The sequence below is a fragment of the Chinchilla lanigera genome, unplaced genomic scaffold, assembly GCF_000276665.1.
Source record: "Chinchilla lanigera isolate Chin_1 unplaced genomic scaffold, ChiLan1.0 scaffold00028, whole genome shotgun sequence".
Classification (NCBI taxonomy): domain Eukaryota; kingdom Metazoa; phylum Chordata; class Mammalia; order Rodentia; family Chinchillidae; genus Chinchilla; species Chinchilla lanigera.
This window is the reverse complement of record NW_004955429.1, coordinates 7,672,570-7,691,909: the sequence shown is the minus strand read 5'-3', so window position 1 is coordinate 7,691,909 and position 19,340 is coordinate 7,672,570. Positions and strand designations below refer to the sequence as shown.

The window sequence follows — 19,340 nt, the reverse complement described above, 5'->3', positions numbered from 1 at the left end:
TTCTATCTAGAACATATAAAGAATTTTTAAAAATCAGGTGCCCAAAATTCAAAGACCCAATACAAAAATGGGCATCCGAGATGAATACACACTTCTCAGATAAAGAAATACTAATGGCAAATAAATATATGAAAAAATGTTCAACATCATTAGTCATTTGATAAATGCAAATTAAAACAACACTGAAATTCCATCTCATCCCAGAAGGAATGATTATCATTAAGAAATCAACCAGTGACCAATGCTGGAGAGGCTGTAGGGAAAAACGAACCCTTCTCCACTGCTGGTAGGAGTGTAGATTGGTGAAAGCACTGTGGAAATCAGTTTGGAGATTCCTTACAAAACTGGAATTGGAAGTCCCACTTAACCCAGCTATTCCCCTTCTGGGTATTTTTCCAGAAGAATTAAAAACATCATACCACAGTGATATATGTACACCCATATTTATATCAGCTCAATTTGTTACAGCTAAATCTTGAAAACAACCCAAATGCCCATCAGCTGAGGAATGGGTGAAAAAAAGATGTGGTATTTTTATAAAATGGAGTATTACTCAGCTATAAAAAAAGATAAACTCAAGGCTTTTATAGGTAAATGGATGCAAACAGAGACCATACTCATAAGTGAAATAAATCAGACCCACATATATAAGCATCATATTGTCTCCCTAGTGTAAGAACATGAAAGAATAAAACCCAAAATGTACAACAGATAATATGAAAGGGAAAGAAATTGTTCAAAGGAAGAAACAACTGGGATGAGGGAAAGAAGAAAAAAAAAAGAACTAAGCTATATAGATAGATAGATAGCTGGGATAACTCTCCTGCTGATATCAGGTAGTATGTTGAAAGTAACAGTTATGCTTAATTTGTTTTTATATTTTAAACAATTTTGCATGCTTAGATCTGGTAATCTGAGAAACTGATGTGAAGATAATAATACGCAATATAACAACCAGTGGTGAATTCTTACCATCTTGTCTAGTGAAACTCTGCATTGTCTCTAATTTTTTTTAATTATTATTTTCTCATTCTCTTTAGTGGTTTGATCAATCTTCCATCCTTACATCTGGTAATCTGAGCAACTTTGTAAAAGATAACAGTATGTAATATAACAACCTGTTAATTCCTATCATTTGGTTTGAAACCCCACATGATCTTTAATGTCCTTGCTTTGTTTTGTTTGTAGTTTGCTGTTGTTCTTTTTACTATTCTCTTTAAAATAAAAAATAACAACCACAACAAAAAATCTCATATCACAAGCATCACACCCAGCTTCTTTGTGGCAAGATCTAACTCTGTCTGCAAATTTGTATCAATGTTTAAACACTCACCAGGTCATAACAACCTCATGGCCACTCAAATACTGCCATAAGATTGGAATTTTTGGTCCTTAGTGGAAATCAGATACAAACTGCACAGAACTCAAGTTTCCATGGTGACTGTGTGGGTCCATTTCATACAACTGCAAAACAGTTCTCATAGCAAGTTCACAAGCCCTTCTGTTAGTACAGATCCACTTGTAGTGATCATAGTGGACACAGAAAAAAAAAGAAAAACTAACATGCAAAAATGCAAATTAGTAGCTTAAGAAATTCTTAATTTTTTATGCTCAATATTAAATTTTCAAACACACCCAGGCTGAATGTGCAAAGGTGAAAAATGGGTTAAAGGCACTCCTGTGGCAGGCACACTTAAAAATAATTCATGTCCTTTCTGAGTGGCTAAGGTTTGATACCTCCTTCGTCAGACGGTCTTGTTACCTCACTGCAGCATGAAATGCTTGGGTAAAGCTCGGAGATTTCTGACTTGTCATCTCCCAGACCTGTACCAAAGGTACTGCCGGAATGAGATCGAGACCTCTGTCTCCTATAGAGACTCGCCTTTTCTATATGGGAGGGAAAATATTCACACATGTCATCAAGTGACTTGAGGAGTTGACAGAATTACTTAAGAGCTTATCAGGAAAAAAAAATCCTTATTAATGAATAACCCCAAATCTCATCTATTACAAGGTTCTAGGCACCTACTCCCAAACTTTAGCATGCACTTGGGAGTGACTGAAAGTTTACTTAACCCTGTTTTAAAATCTAGATTTCAAAGGAGAGACTGGGAGATAGAAAATTGGCAAAAACCATGGAAACACTGGCAAACTCATACTCTTCTAACAAACGGAGCATCTGGTTATCAAAAAATTTGTCAACACATATACAGTATATGTTGCCTTTTCTTATTTTTAGAAAATTGTATAATTTGGCTCTGTGGATCAGATTAAAGTATTAGCATCTCTGCTTTGTGCATTCAGTTTTATTAATGATTTAAAATGAAGTAAATATCAGAGGATAGAAAAAAAATTCAGTGATATTATATATCTACAGCATTTATATCATTTAAGAGAACTACATAACTATCAAAACTTTTTCAGACCTTATTTTCAAAAGAAAGTCTGAAAGTCTGAAATGGTAAACCATGTTATCACTTTGTGCAAACCATTCAGTTTTTTGCCTTTAATGACATACATGCTCAGTTAAAGGTCATATATGCAGAAGCTGTTCATTTTATAAAAACTCAAAAATAATTTTGCATATTTAAATTTATTTCATTTTAAGACATTTATGATGCTGTATAGAAAACTTTTCTACTGCTCTCTATACAGTTTTTCAGACTATCTTTAAAATATTGTTGCCAGGATGGTAGTGCATGCCTGTAATCCCAGCACTTGGGAGGCTGACACAGGAGGATTGCTGCAAGTTCAAGGCCAGCCTGGGCTACAAAGTGAGCTCAAGGCTAGCCTGAACTGCGTAGTGAGACCCTGTCTCAAAAACACAAAAAATAAAATAAAATAAAACACTGTTACATTGTATTTCATGAAACAAATCTCTTTTACGTCCCAGAAGCTTAGTGCAATCCAAATAAATACATCTGTAAACCCAGAAAGCCTATAAAATCATATTCACTAATAAAAAAGCAAATGTAAGTAAGTTCTACACATCTTTTTAAATGAATATGGGACAAACCAATCTAGGATTCATAGTAAAGTGCTTTTGTAAGTTTTGCTTTCATAAATAATTAATGGTATTTTAAAGTGGTCTAGTACTTGTCTGGTTTTTCTAATTCTCAATTTTAAAATTTACATCATATGCTTGCCACCGTGAACTTCAATATTTCACAGTAGTTCCACTTTTAGGACAAAAGGAAAGGAACCAAAATGTAAGCAATACCAGAGAGCATATGCAGACTCCTAGACTGAATATTGTCTTCCAGGGGATCAATGTCGAAGATGGAGCCGGGATCCGTGCGCCAAACTTTGAGGTCTTTCACCAAAAGGAAGTAATCAACAAATAAGATGGAGCTTTTAAAAAGTCAGTACCAAGAGGAGTCAAGAAAAAGGCAAAAATGCAATAAGCAAAGCTACCATGCTATCAAATTCAGAAGAGAACAACAGAATATTCACTTCCATGTGCACCTATTAAGAAAATTTAGTAATCAAATTCGAGTTGTCTGGTTCTTTGAGCTGCCATGCCAAGCTCTGCTGAGGGATCCACAACTCATCATACATGGCATGCACCTAATAAGTCACTATGTACAGCTCTGTGGCACCCCTAGGACACCCAGCCCTCTTGCTCTCCACCCACTGAAGCAGGCAAAGTGTTTGGTAAAAGCTCCTGATGAAGGGCACTAAGTTATTCACAGAAAATGATCAAGAAGTGGTGGTTTAAAACAAAACAAATAAAAACCTTCTCTCCCTATATCAGGAACAAAGATTGGAAGTATAGGGACATGATGAGTCTAGTTTCCTTTGTGAGTGTGTAAGCAAGTGAAGCTACAGAAGACACATTTATCAAAAAAGTGCTGACAGTGAGGCATCCAGCAAATAATGATGAGGGATGGAATGAAGACTAAAAGCTGCCTCCTGTTCTTAATGGGCTACAGATTAGTTCATTGTTGTAGTCAATGATCAGACCACTACTGGCATCTGGATCTGAAGTGTCTCCAAAATGCTCCTGGGTAAAGGCTTGGTGGCCAGCCTGTGGAGCTACCATGTGGTAGTGCAATCTGTAGGAAGTATAGCCTAGGAGAAGGAAATTACGTCACTGGAGATGTGCCCTTGAGGTGCTTCGGGGACCCCAGCCCTTACCTTGCCTTCTCTTTTGCTTCCTAACTGCCATGAAGCAAACAGTCTTCCTCTATCACATGATAGCCTATGCTGCCACAGGCCCAAAGCAGCTGGGTCAATTAACCATGGACTGAAACCTCTGAAACCTTAAATCAAAACAACTCACTTCTCCTTTTAAGTGATTTTCTCAGGTATTTTGTCAAAGCAACAGAAAGCTGACTGCATAGACTACGTAAGCCAATGTATCTTCCTATTTTAGCTGGAGACAGAAATCCAAATCTGATAATTTCTCAGTTCATCAGTCACCCCACCTAGTGGGTATCAGGATCTACAATGAGCAGCATAGTTCTGTACAACTGGAAAATAAGAACCTCATTATGGACAAATAGCAGAAATAAGACAAGAGGGAAAATAATTAATTAGTAAACTAAAACTGGAGATTTGCTTGTCAGTTTTTAATTAATATTTTGCAGTGTTTATTATATGTCAGTTACAGTCTAATTCATTTACACTTCATACATATCAAAGTAGGTACTACTATTTTCCCTGTTTTATGGATGTGGAAACTGAGGCATAGTGAGATTCAACAACTAAGCCAAACTTACACAAAGTTACCTGACTAGTAAGTAGCCTCACCTCCAATAAAAACAAAAGTGGCACAATGTGACTTAGCCTGCATTACTTAGAAAATCTCTAAGTTTACATTTCCATACCTGATACTAAAGCTGGTTCATTAGAAAGTTTAATGTTCGCTTAATGTGTTTCATTTTGTACCTTCATGGGCAAGCCTCCAAAGGAAACTGATTATGCTTTGAAGAATAGTAATCTCAAAGATGATAGGTATTGAATCTAAGAGCTCAACATCTAGAGAGTTCTGTGGTTTTCAGCAATGGTCTCACCACCATGGCTGATCTCTGAGCCTTGTCCCTGGGTAAGTTCTCACCCTGACGAGATGAAGCAGAACTTCACACTCTCCTGTGACCTCTTAGCTCCCAGCAATGAAACTCTCTACTTCTGAGGGCTTTTTAGAAAAACAGCACAATTCATCCATGCAACTGAATGTGATCCTTTTAAGTAATCAACTTGGGAGAAGATGAGCAAAGCCATCAATCGCCTACAAGTATGTTTGGATTCTTTCTCTGTAAACTACATTCAGAGTCACTTTGGTAATCATCCAAGTCACTTAGTACTCTGACATTAGTATTCTTGTTTTATACTGATATTACCCTGTCAAATATATGCTTCCCCACCCAGCTCACCTCTAAATGGCCTTTCACTGGTACTATTCCAAAACATAAGCTCTTACTCTTGAAGATGAAGGAAATCTAACACTGACTTTAGTGAGAGCTATATACCACAGTTACCAAAATATTTTTTGAGCTACACAGTTGGAGTAGATATAAACACTTAAGGACTAATTACTCTGAAGGAGGCAATAGTCAAGCATTACTGGTGTTACTGAGAAACCACTAATTTTCCTTCCTGGTCCTATTGCATATTTCAGTATGATCTTTGCTGATATCTCGGCCACAGTCAGCAGCGTCCTCCCAGGTAAGGAATGGAGAGCAGCAAGAAGGAAAAGCTGCTCTTCAAAATGTAAGACCTTCAGATGGTTCTCAATTTTCCAGCTCAGAAACAATATTTAAAAAACATATGTGGTTCCTTTTATGGAATACCATCAGAATCTCTCTGGCATGTCTGCTTGTGGTAAAAAGGTCCTAAATGTGACATTTCTGTCAGTCACCCAGGCACATGATGTCTATGGTACAACACCTTAACTAAGAAACTAAAGAAAAACAAAATAATTGTTCCATTCTTGTGATCATCTAGATCTGGGCTGTCTTTAACAAGTCAAAATATGCTTAAGACTAGGAAGGTATTAAGCACAGAACTTCCAAGAATAGAATGCTCTGCATGATACCTGGTGAATGCCATGAATGTCATTCAACGTGGTACCAAAATAACGCTTTATCTGGCATTCATCTGGAATTTAGCACCACACAAAATATCTGATGAGGGGTCAGGTGAAGTAGAGTAAAAGCAAGCACAATCCTGCTGGCCATGTCTGCCTGCAGAGAAGGTTCACCATTGATGGACCGCCTGCTTACCAACAATGATTCCGGGTCTCCTGTCCATCTCCACCACATGAGGCTGGACCCCTTTGTAGGCAGCATCGCTGACAACCTGGGTGTTCTTCCTCACACGCTCTGTCACAGGGTCATCCACAACAGGAGTAAAGCCCCTCCCCTTCGTCTTCTCAAAATCTTCATGATATTTTACCTGAAAAAGAAAAACACTGCATGAACTCAAATTGAAATTTCCCAGTTGTTACTTGTCCCACACAATTTTGATAAAATGACAGGTGCATCTTGCATACACATATCTTTTCCAGTTCTACCAAAACAATCTGTTAGATCAAGTGTTGACATTTTCACCATGTTTGTAATCATTATGGTATTGCTTCTCAAATTGTATATAAATTTGTATATTAGTGAGACGTTGTAAAAGAAAAACAGCTGAAAATCTTGGTTACTTCCTAGAATATGCTAATTTAACTCCAAATTAGCTTCTTATCTATGAACATTCAGTATGTAAAAGTAACAAGCATTTATCCATAATTATTCAAAGCAACTTACTTAAAATTAGACTGAGAGGTATAGGTAAAGATATGTACAATTTTAGTATATAACTACAAAAAAAACCTAGATATTATATAACAGATTTTCTCATGTTTTAAAACTGGATCAGAGCAATAGTTTTGCATTCTGTAAATTATACTATTCATTTGTATTGAATTAAATACTTTAAATGGTAATGTTTATGATAGGTAATTTAGACCTCATGAAAGTTTTAAAATGCATTTTTCATATTTTTACAACATGCGAATATACCAAATTCCATCTAAATTAATTAATTGGAAAGAACTCTGGTCAAATGTCTTCATAAAATGCATTTATAATAATCACATTAGAAATAAAAACACACCAAAAAGTCACAGAGAGAAATTATTTTATTAGACTAAATAATTTCATTACATTTCAGTGTGATTAGAAAGCATCCCCCCCCAAACAAAACAAACAAAACAAAAGGCTTATCCAACTTTTCATGCTTTGTTAGTTGTCCAGATTAATAGTGAACTAAAGCCATCAACACACTGGGTCTTGCAGTTCCTTAGTATGCTTAAATCATGGAAAGAACTATGGGGTTGTACCCTACCATTGAAATATGATTTTGTGCTTCTTTAACATGTCTCAGACTAGGTGTATCTAGAATCAGACTTGGTCTACCTTTCATCTGTTTATGGTCCTGAGTATATTTTACCTGCAAAATAAAAAGCAGACCTAATTATAACAGAATAAGTATAATTTTAAAATTATATGACTTTTTAAAGTTTTCCAAATAAATGAAATTCATACAATATTATATAACACTTATACAATATTTTCCAGGTAACTTTTCAGTGAATTACATTCTGTTCTAGAACACCAACCTAAAACTGGACTCTCAAAGATCTCCCTTAAAGGCTATGGTGAACATGTTTTAATCTTCTTTATCAACTGAAAACAAATGTGTGTAGCCAACAATCACTAGCAATGTAGTCAGAAAAACTGGATCTCATATTTAAATTAACAAGGAAATGTCCAAAACTAAATAGAATCCAACTTCATTTTCTGTTTCTAAATTTCCCTATTTTCTGCTATAACAATATTGGAAGGTGCATACCAAGTTTCCCTCTATTTTTCTTTATTTTTCCCACCTTAGAGAATGAGAAACAATGATGAATAAATCTAGTTTTCCTTCTAAGCAACCACAACATGGACATACTTTATGTTGACTACACCCAGAATCTTCAGACAGAAATGCCACCAGAAAGCTGGAAATTATGCACCTAAACACTGGTCCCCAGGTGTGCCAGAAATAGAGCCTGGCCTTTCGACACCAACCATTGGAACTGCCTTTCATGAAGCTAATTATGTGTAACATGGGAACAACATTTATTGCAGATCTAAAATGCATACGCACAATTAAGAACAGAAGTCCCAGCTTCACTGAGAGAAAGCATACTAGCTAAAGAAGACCCTGAAGAAGACCCGGATGTGCGCCATGAGAAACTTTCATGAGGAACTCAGTTCTATATTATGTATTATTTTGTCCCCTCTAAATCCTTATGCTGGAGTAATGACTCATTTTCTACTTTGTTTTGCAAAGAGAGTCTTACACACGCCATGTTCACTGAAACACAGGAGTAAAATGACAATTACTAAACTTACGTACCAAAAAGACCATCATTTTTGAAGATACTGGCTAAAGTAACACAAGTCATTGCTTAAATAAACTTTAACTATGTCAGGCACCTCTGGAAATACCTCTGAAGGGCTGCAGAATAATGTAAATTTATATAGTTCAGGAGGTCATCTGAAGTAACACAAGTACTTAACTGGGAATATCACAAGTTTATTCTCATAAAGAAAAAAGAAGACTGTGGGTGAATTATAAAGGGCACACCCTTTGTGATTGTCCAAAATAAATAAAACCACTTGCCGAGCTAATGTTTTCTTGATTCTTCTTCACTCTTTCCATTTCAGGAGTTACACTTAAAGGTGTAGCTCTTCCCAGCTGACCTTTATAATGAACCTATCATCACAGAAAACAAAAGGTAGAGAACTATGCATTAATTCAACTAAGTAAGAGTCTCACCGCGTTTATTTTTCAAGAGTTACCCAAAGAAGGGAAACTGTTTTAAAAAGAGGATACTCTTGGAGGTCAGATCATATTTAAAATGTTTATATCTTAAAGCATCTACTTCATTTCACCCTAGAACAGTGTCTTTGTCTGAATCTCAGTGGATGTTTTCAAATACACGGGTGTACTGTCAGTAAACCTGTACAAAGCCTTTGTTACAAAGGAGTACGGAAAGAAACACCTTCACAGATATTACTCACAGGCCCTCTTGTCCATATAGCAGGAAACTGCACAGCTGTGGTTTCGTAGGAATTAGCTGTGACAGAACTTTTTTTAAATGTATTTAAAATGATGACCATGGTCATCCACAAAATGGCCAGCATGCTTCCCACCACTCCTTCCTTCTCAATAAACATGTCCATTTCTGAGAGTAACAGTCTGAGCATGACCTTAGATCCACTGGGAAAAGACAAACATCTACTCCTCCAAAATATAATTGTTGGAAAAAGTCACAAACAATGACCTGTGCATACTTCATAAACTGGTCAAATGACTTGAAGGGTTTGAAGAATACGTGATTCCTTTGAAATGAACAGATTTCCAAATTTCCTCTCCCAAAGAACCCAATACCCATGTTAATGACCTCCAAAAAGGAGTAGCAGGGAGCTGCACCAGGAGATTATGTAAACAAAAGGGAATTAGAGCAGGCACTGGTCAGTGTCTAAGGAGGAACTGAGAACCTTGATCCAGTACCCCGAGATTGGCTCTGCTTCTTCATATGAGCTATTCATCCACATCTACTTTATCAGCTCTCCCAGACATTGCCCGGAAATACAGTGATCATCACTGAGGGTGGGAGGAAAGGCTGGGAGATGCCGGGGAACAAGAGCACAGGCACTTTCCTACTCTGGAAGGGGGAGTAGGAAAACTTGGCTGGAGGGTCCCAGTGCCAGAAGCTTCCCATTGGGGCACCAAGCAGTTATCAGCATAAAGACGAGGAAGACAGACAACAACAATCTCCGAGGTGTGGTGCTGGGAACCTGGCAATTCCCGAAACCCCAAAATCTTCCAAATCCATCATTAGTCAAATGAGGTCAAAAATATGGACTCAAATTGGGAAAATATTGTCAAACAATCCCTGCCTCTACATATTGACTCTACATTTGCTAGCATCAGAAAAAGTTACTAAGATGATCACACATTGCTGATATTCTTCTGGTTTGCTTTCACTCTCTGCAGCTCTGGGGGGTCAGAAATGGGAGTTGCCTGTTTAATCTCTTCTTTGTATTTGACCTATGGGGAATAAAAAGAATTTTAATAGCAGAGCAGACTCAGTAAAAAAAAAAACACTGCAAAGAGTTAGTCTCAAAGTTCCTCCCATCCTTTTGCACACATTTTATCACAATACCCCTACATCAACCTTCCTGCTGGTATCAACACCTAGATTTCAATTATTCTGATTTAACAAATGCTAACTGTTGATTGTTCTGTTTAAAAAAGTCTTCAGCAAACACTAAGTTGTTCAGTGTTCAAACTAATTGCAAATTACACAAATAACAACAGAAATCTAAGGGAGTATGCTGCAAATAAATAGCAGAACCAAATCAAGAGGATAAAACCAGAATGAAATCCATATGGAAGCCCAGGAGGGGCTTTTTCTACCCTCTGACCCTGGGGCTTCACCTTCTAAAGATCTCTGACAGGGACATTAGCCGGATAAGCAATGTGGAGCTGAATTTTCTCCTCCACCTGGAAGAATTTGCTCTTCAGCTTTAAATCTTTCAAAATTAACTGTTTTGGAAGAAAAGGGCCCTTTTTTTGGAGAAACCTCCATAAAAGGATCACAAAATGAAAAAAATAACTATCTTGGAACAGCATGAAAGAATTTCAGGATTCCAGAAAGGCTGGGTTCAAATCACAACTCCACCCCTACAAGCTGTGGATCCCTGGCAGGTGTTCCAACTCAGTTTCCCAAATCAACCCAGCAGAGATGAATAGAACTGAGATTGTGGGTTCACATAAAACACAAGCACAGGGCCCATCCCCTCACAGAGGTGCACATAATTGTTAACTAGCACTGCTTTTTTTTAAGCAATAGATCATTGAAGGATTAATGTTTTCCATTTCATTTACAAGGTTCTTTTTCCAGATGCTGTGTGTCTTCAAATGCTAATCAAGCCAGGCCTTCTCTTGCCCTGTTCCAACAGAGTTCTTGCTGCTTCAACGGGTAAGAGAGTCCTCTCTCCAGGTCCTTATCCAAACGTACTTCTAGAAGTTTACCAATAAACTATGAGGTTCATGAGGATAAGATGTGTCTTATCTACTTTTTGTCCCGATGATCTAGACAATACCTGACACATGTGGGTGATGATGGAAGAACTTTTGAATAAAGACACATGGCTAAGTTACACTGACCCCTGTGACAGACTTCCTGTGCTGGTGTGATAGTCACAGGTCTTGCCCTTCAGTGAATGAACGCGTAAAGGAGGATACAGCTACCTGGAGGGTTTAAAGCTTAGCAAAGGGCATTTTGTTTAAATATAAAAATACACAATTTTAGATAAAATGTAAAAGAAAACAGAAACTACTTGCCGCACTCAGCTGCTCTTGGTTCCTCCTCACTCTCTCTATCTCTGGGGTCATGCTCACCGGTGTGGACTTATAATTTTGTTCTTTATATTGGAGCTGGGGGACAAGGTGAGAGACAGGTTGGAGTTAGTGGAAGTAAACATTACCAATACACGGGATCAGATGGGAAGAAATGTCACATGGCCACAAAGCATTCATCAGTGAAATCTCCGTTAGGATTTAACAGTGGAATATGGATGGCTGATAGATTTCATCTTCTCAGTGACGCCAATGACTGGGCTGGTTCTTGTCAAATGTTTAACTTATACCTTCCATGGTTACTCTTCAAACTGTATTATTTATTGGTGGCCTCACTGAATCTGAGCTTACCAATCACGAGGAATTATCCCCTCTGTGAATTTCCTTCTTAGAATTAAAGCACTTTGTCAAATTATCACTGTATACATAAAATAATTTTCCATTGTTATCATTGGAGAGGAGGGTTACACAAATCCTCTGCCTCCACTTCAGCAGTACTTTATTACTGTTAAAGAAACCACGAACCTCAGTGGTTCCCCTCTCTGCTAAGTTCCAGCCCTGGAGTGCCTGCCCTCTGACCCAGTGCTAGGGACATTCCCCAGCCTACGCACAGGGCCTCCTTTCTAGCCAGGGAGAATCACACTCCATTGTCTGTAATTGGTTTTCCCAACCAGTGAGCCAGTGATTCCACCACACCCGGAAGATAAATGAGCATCAGAGCTGGAGAAAGAGAGTGGCAAGTGGCCAAGTCTGTCAAATCAACTTTGACCACGAAAGTAGAGCTAGAGGATAAAACCCCACTGCAAGGAATGCCACAGGGGGAACACGATGGTTTTTTAGAGTTTAAATGTGGTGTTAAAGACTTGCAAATAACAGGGACTTGAAATGCATGTCCTCAGGAGTGAACACGCATGTGAAGAGAGGCCTGGAAAATGGACAAGAGTTGGGCTTCTTTCTGTGTATGCTCTATCCTCAAGGAGCGCCCTTCTCTATGCAGTGGTATGTGAAATTTGAGAGACCAGGTAGATTGTTTGGAGATTTATTTATTCATTTATGGTGGTACTTGGAATTAAACCCAGAGTCTTCACGCTGAGTGCGAAGCTCCCTTTTTTTATTTTTAATTTATTTTAAGACAGGGTCTCACTAAGTCACTAAATTGCCCAGGCTGGGCTCATACTTGCAATCCCCCTGCCTCAGCCTCCCAGAGTTGTAGAATTATAGGCAAAATCCACCATGCCCAATTTAGGGAGATTCTTGTAAAGCTCTATTCAGACCCGACTCTCTCAGTATCCAACCGTTTGCTAGCAGAGGCATTGTTCTCAGCTTAGCACCAGTGCCCTAGGCAAACACAGGATGTCTTAAAAGAGATAAGATGGAGCCAAAACACCCAGATATCTGCAGACACCCAAACATTCACCTGGATACCTGAAGGACTTTGCCCACTGAGGCATAAAACATCCAGGGAACTTTGGCCCCTGAGCTTTCCTAAGATCTTTCCGCCTAACATCCCTTGCCTTTTTTTAAGCCCTATTAAAAAAAAAAAAAAATCTCCTTCTCTTTACTCCCTACAGATGACCTTTTGCCCTCTGCCTGCACCCAGGCATAATAAATTCCACACCATGTTGCCTTTAGACAAGCCCAGCAGTCTCAGCTGGTCTCTGCCTCACGTCATTCCTTATACTTGGGACCAAGACGGCTGAGTTAAAGTGAAGGAAGTTTCAGTTTAACCTCTATTCATAGCAAGAAAGAGGAAAGATTTCTGTTATGGCTTGTGTCTAGATGTCCTCCCAAAGCCTCACGCAGTCAAAAGGCTTTTTAGAGGGGGCTGAATCTAGAGTGTGTGACGCTGGGATTAAGCGTATGATTACTACCTCAGCGCACCGATTGATTTGGCAGTGCTCTAATCCCAGAAGTCTGGGTAAAATAAAAGGGGCAGAAAGATGCTGTTAAATTCTCTTGTTGCTTTTGCTGTCTTCTGCCACCATGAATGGCTGTCCCTCTGCCATATGCCACCTTGCCTTGGAGCCAGCCAGTGATGGACTAAAACCTCCACAAACCGTGAGCTAAATAAACCTTTCCTCCCTTCACTTTGAGGGTTGAGTGTTTTGTCTCAACAATGAGAAAATAGCTAAGACAATTTCTCTAGTTAGAGCTTGGAAGGAGAAATCTGTGGTAAAGAAATTCTTATAACCAGTTTTTAGTAGATACAAACCTGGCGCCATCAATTTGAAAGACAGAATCTTCCTATCGTACACTCCTCCATTCACAGACCCCCATGTGCCTACAGGAAATGTCCCTTTCCCGTTCTAATCCCTGTTTTACAGATGAGGAAGAGAGGTTGGTGGCTTAGGAAGATTAAACAACAAGTAAGGCCTGGAGACCAAAGTAACCAACAACTGAGAGTGAAGACTACTTCCCACCACTCCAGTGTCATCCAAATTTCCCAAGTTTCTGCCATTGGCACACTGATTTCCATATGCCACACCAGATGTGCTGTTAGCTAGCATTACTTTTCGTTAAATGAACTATTATTTTCAGATACAGTTATTTTACACGAGTATAAATTTCTACCTTCATTGAAGCCTAGCAACCCTTCTTGCAGAAGATACACATTAAAACAATGCAGTCACTAACTCAAGGACTGAGCACTGGCAAGGCCATATCTTCCTGAACATCCTAGTGGTGGCCCCAAGGGACTCCATACTACATCTTTCTGATCTGTGTCACATCTCCCTCCACTGTCATCTCCTGCCACCCCTCTCCCGATATACTCATCACATAAATCTCCTTCTGAGCAGCCCTTGGGTCCTGCACATACTCAGTCTGTTCTGCCAGGAAGGTCCTTCCTCACAAAATCCACCCCAAGCCATTATGAATCCCTCAAGATCTAATGCCCATGCTACTCGTTCTCCAGTTCTCTTCCCCATCCCCCAACACAGCCATCCTCTGTCTTTAACCCACAGAATTTTACACCAGGTATTAGTACTTGTGACTAAATAAACACTTGTAACAAGATACAAGACTTGAAAACTACTTCAAAAAGGACTGTCTTCAAAAAGCACAGGAAACACTAACTATTGGGATGGCCCCTAACGCGTAATCATTCCATGTGTATTTCTCCTGGAGACCTTGAGAATACTCACAGGCTTGAACCCTACATTTTTTAATTCCTTCACAAACAAAAATAGAGTAGACATTCAACAACAAATGCCCATGACACACTGGCTAGGGGTAATGGAGAACGTAAACAAAGATGGGTGATCCAGCTCCATGTTTAAGGACAACCTTTACAGTGGTCTTCATTGTAATGGGATTTTACCTAGGCAGGTGTCATGCCCTCTTTATGTATTGGTATTCAATAAAATAGAAAAAAAAATACTTAAGGAAAAATGATCACATTGCTGATATTCCTCTGGTTTTCTCTAAATTCTCTTTCACTCTGGAGGATCAGAAATGCGTGTTTAATCTCCTTTGTATTTCACCTGAATAATTTATAAAAATATGTTAACTGTAGTCTATTCACATCTTTAAATGTTAAGAATTTCTTTATTAGTGACTATTGAATAACGCCACTTTTTAAATGCTAACATTGCTTTTCCTTCCATGGGAACACAATTTTTTTATTTTATCTGATGCTTTCAGGATTTCTTTATCCTGAAGTGCAAATAAATTCGTATCTATTCACCTATCCATGACTAGAAGAGTCCTTTAATTAAAATAAGAAAATGTTGCTTATTATGGGCATAGATTTTGTCATTAGGCAAATGCATAAAAAGCCTTGGAAATTATCTTAAATAATGTAACTGGCTTGTTTCCTATCTGAAAAGCAGTTTCTATTAATATGTTAATTAGAATTCACCCTGTGTATAAAGGCAAAAGTCAAACTGAAATAGCCACAGAGTCTTGGGAATGCTGTTTGTCTAAGAGCACACCAATAACCTATAATAAGGAAAAAAAGTGTAGCGACCACACATAAAAGAAGAGAAAAATGGAGTTGCGGAAATGGACTGAAAGCACAGTTATTATTTCAAGACCACTGCAAGAAAGGGGCACACCAGAGAGTTAGGAAGGGTCCTCTACCCGCACAGCCGCCACACAGAGCCCTCCTGTGTCAGGCATCTACTTCATCCCAACCTCCCTTCAAATCTGTTTAGAGGAAGATCAACCAGAAGAGCAATGGTGCCACCACACAGGGACACATAGGACGGGACAAGAAGCAGCTCTTTGGCCTTTCCACGTAATTAACGAGGTCATCATTTCAGGTTGTGTGGTCACACATCTATAACTCAGAGAGGATCCGCTCGGAGAAGAAAAGCACACATACTAGACTTAAGTGGCACATGCTAAAATTTAGCAAATTTTAGCATAAGACTTAAATCTGTATGAAATGTGTTTTAGAAATCAAATCTCAGATATCTCAGATACGTCCCAGGACCTGAGAGTTTAATGTAAGTAACAGTGCCAGTACTGTACTAGTCCACATCTAGAGCAGTTAAATTGAAAATGAGACAGGGTAGCTCTAAATAAAACTCCAAATCAACTCTCAGCAGAGAGAGCTAATAGCAAAAAGGCTTGTTCCCAGACATGGAAAATGTCGAGATGTTTAAATGTTAGCGAATTGCTTGTTGGTTTGACAGATCTGCCTAATCTTCAAAAGGGCAACTTTCCATTTGAATACTAAGCAGGCATTTATGGCTCACCCTCAGAGATACAGAACTGTACGTTTATTGTTTGCTAGAAAAGGCTGTAGGACCCTGGGAGAAGAAATGATATACTGTGCTGCTTTGTGTGATTTTCCTCGGGTGGGAAGCTCAACATGATTAAAGATGAACATTTGAGTTTTTCAGAAAACGCTGAACTAATCAAGATGGTCAAGTTTGGGGTTGGGGATAAAGCTCAGTGGCACAGCGCCTGCCTGGAAAACACAAGGTCATGAGTTTGATTCCCAGTACCAAAAAAAGTCAAGTTACTTCACTGTAGGCTATAGAACTGCACACTGCACAACACTGACAGGTATGTTTCAAATATTATCACTCAGAAGTGAAGGAAACAAACAGAATTCTTATAATTTCATTTCACTATAGCATCACCTTGCCCCACCTGCACTTTCTCCATAAATGCAGGCACACACTCATTTTCCCAAGATGCCACTTAACAATCAGGGTTGCCCTCACATGAGCAGCACTTGGGCAGTTCTATTTGCATCACCTGAAGGAAAGTTCTGGAAAGTACTGTCTCCGTGGGTGGTGATGACAAGATAAGTCAACAAGAGATGATTCTAAACACATATGGAAGAACAGATGTTCCTAAGGAGAACAGCGTCAAGCTTTAAATCGAAGGATTTTTTATTTATAACATTAACGCCCCTCTCCTACCCTTCTTTCAGTTCAAAAGTAACTAGAGGGTAAGTTATTTTACAACTTCTAGTAAAAACATGCATTTTTCATCAGTGAAAGAAGTAGGCAATAAATGGGGATGGAAAACAGAAATATAAGTAGGACTATGTCTAAGAAAAAACTCAGAAATATAACTGACATAGGATAAAAATGAATGGGTACTATGTATTTTTTTTAATCTATAACTTTCCCTTTAAGCCACCAAACAAATGTTCTGGGGGCTTTGATCATTCTGTCAGGGTAAAGTTTTCTCCAAGCTGTGGAGAGGCACTAAATGTATCCTTTTTCTGGAAAACTTAATACAGTTAAAATTCTGTTCAAAAGATGAAATGTAACCCTAGATTTCATTCAAATGACCTACGTCTTCTTTACTCTGATATATCAAAATGAAATGTTGCTTCAGGTTCATAAGGAACAAGGCTATAGTTTTCTCTCTGAAAGTTGGATCTTTGATATTTGATGACATCACATTTCAGTAAACTGAAGAATAAAAGAAAAAGGTAGCCTGTTGAGTAAAGAGCTAGGAACATTTCCCGAGCTTCTGTTTGCTTTGGGAAAGGATAATTAGTGCGAGGGAGAACTTACTGAACTAATATTTTGCTGATTTTTCTTCACTCGTTCCATCTCTGGAGTCTCTTTTACTGCTGTGCCAGCTTCTACTTCCTTCTTATAAAATACCTTTATTATAAGAGAAGGAAAAGAACTATAAGCTTATTAGAATTCAAGTCCTGGATCTGACAGTTATAAGAGGCCATTTCTCAGGCTTTATAGTAATGTGAATACTGCTTCTATTTATGACTCCCAACATTACGTGCATCAGTGAAACAGTTCATTATGATAATAAATGTCTAACTTTGGTTTCATATCCCCAACACATACAAGTAACCCTCTAATACCTGCTCTAAATCTTGTTCAGCACCTTACTAGACTGTAGATTATTTGCTTTTGAATGTTGCCAAACTAGAGTTTCATTCTTTAAATATAGATCTATGCCACATGTGTGTTAGAGAAAAATTAAAACACATACTACAAAAGTTCACTAAGAAATTAGCATTTAATTTGAAAATAGTTTGAAATTTTCAGCAACAGCTATTCTAAAAGCAAAGATGCCTTCTTCTCTCCCAAGCAAACATTAGCTTTATTGTCAGTATCAGCATTGATTCAAAATTTATTTTCTTCATCCTTCGCTTATGCATTCACTCCTCTTAACCCCCATCTCTCCATCCCTGTCAACATCTTCTATGCCTTCCAAACACAAAACAAAACAAAAGTCAAAAGCACACTACAGGGAAAAAAGAGTAATTCAGAAAAAAGTGTGTGAGGACAGAATTACTCCACCGTGGGACACTTGGTCATCCAGTGGGCCCCAGTAGGGGTGGCAGAAAAATGCTTTCCTCAGCAGGCGAAAATCTGGAATACCACAGAATCACAGGTGTCAAGAGCTAAAGCAGCGTCTTTCTCTTATCCTTTCAGAGAGAATTTTCCATCTCTCAGTATAGCCTGGCCCTCTGCATGGAGGCCCAAGAGCTGCCTGATCAGCACACCTGCGAGCCAGAGTTTGCCCGTTAATTAGAAAGGAGAAAATACTCCCGAAGCCTTCAACCTTAATAGAATTTACATTTTTAATTAGACACTTGCTTCACTATAGATGACTGGGCCAATTCTATATTATGATATTGACTCATGATCAATTTTTATAATTTTAAAACAGAATTCAAGTCTATGCATCCATTACAAAAAGCCCAATCTCTTCATTAATTATGCAAATGCAATTCCAACTCCTCATAATAAAAAATATGAAAGGTTAGGACTTAGCTAAGAATGTGTAAATCTGTAGACATGATATCCACATAAATATATGTGGATATAACAAACCATCCAAAACAAACAAACCATCCAAAATATACTGGTAACAAAACAAACCATCCAAAATATACTGGTCACAAGCATGTCCTGTAAGGGATACTCTGTACTGGCTACTCACCATGCTAATGTTTTGTTGTGTCATCTTAATCCTCTGAATTTCAGGAGTATCTGCCACAGTGGAATAGTTAGAAAGCATTTTCTCTGCTTCATCTTTATACTTTTTCTAAAAATATGAACAGCTAATATGAATTGGGGAGGCGAGTATGAGAGAGACAGAAAAACAGAGAACGATACCACTCCTTCCATCTCTACCACACACACAGCTTTAAGTTGCACCTTCTAAGTCATACGTGTTCATACAACAGCAAAAACAAAGGTAGCAAGCAGACAGTCCAGCCCGGCGGCCTTGCCTCTACTCAGACTATGGCGGCCACCTCAGTCCACTCGGACACTCAGAGGGGTGACTTCTATGTCCTTCCTAACTGTAGGACCTACTGTGATGGGAGCAGTTCAAGTCCCTGTTCAAATGGCCCAGCAATACCTGTGAAGTAACCTGACCCTGTATCTACATTTTTATGTTTTTGGATTTATGCTTTGCTTCCTAAATTAGGTAAAAATATGTTTAGTTGGGGCTGGGGATTTAGCTCAGTGGCAAAGCGCCTGCCTGGCAAG

The 19,340-nt window shown here is 38.5% G+C and overlaps 1 protein-coding gene across 4 annotated transcripts in view; it reads right to left on the bottom strand.

Annotated features, from left to right (window-relative positions):
• Nebl (nebulette) overlaps positions 1-19,340 on the bottom strand; it is a 170,690-nt gene that overhangs the window by 38,774 nt on the left and 112,576 nt on the right. For 3 of the 4 annotated variants that reach the window (XM_013515481.1, XM_013515482.1, XM_013515483.1), the window contains 9 exons: positions 18,787-18,891; positions 17,388-17,480; positions 11,392-11,484; positions 10,000-10,092; positions 8,659-8,751; positions 7,333-7,437; positions 6,225-6,396; positions 3,221-3,313; positions 1,738-1,887 (listed from right to left, as the gene is read on the bottom strand). In XM_013515481.1, the coding sequence (XP_013370935.1) occupies positions 1,738-1,887; positions 3,221-3,313; positions 6,225-6,396; positions 7,333-7,437; positions 8,659-8,751; positions 10,000-10,092; positions 11,392-11,484; positions 17,388-17,480; positions 18,787-18,891 (997 nt within the window). The remainder of the gene's footprint in view (positions 1-1,737; positions 1,888-3,220; positions 3,314-6,224; positions 6,397-7,332; positions 7,438-8,658; positions 8,752-9,999; positions 10,093-11,391; positions 11,485-17,387; positions 17,481-18,786; positions 18,892-19,340) is intronic. The other variant, XM_013515484.1, reaches the window with a different exon arrangement.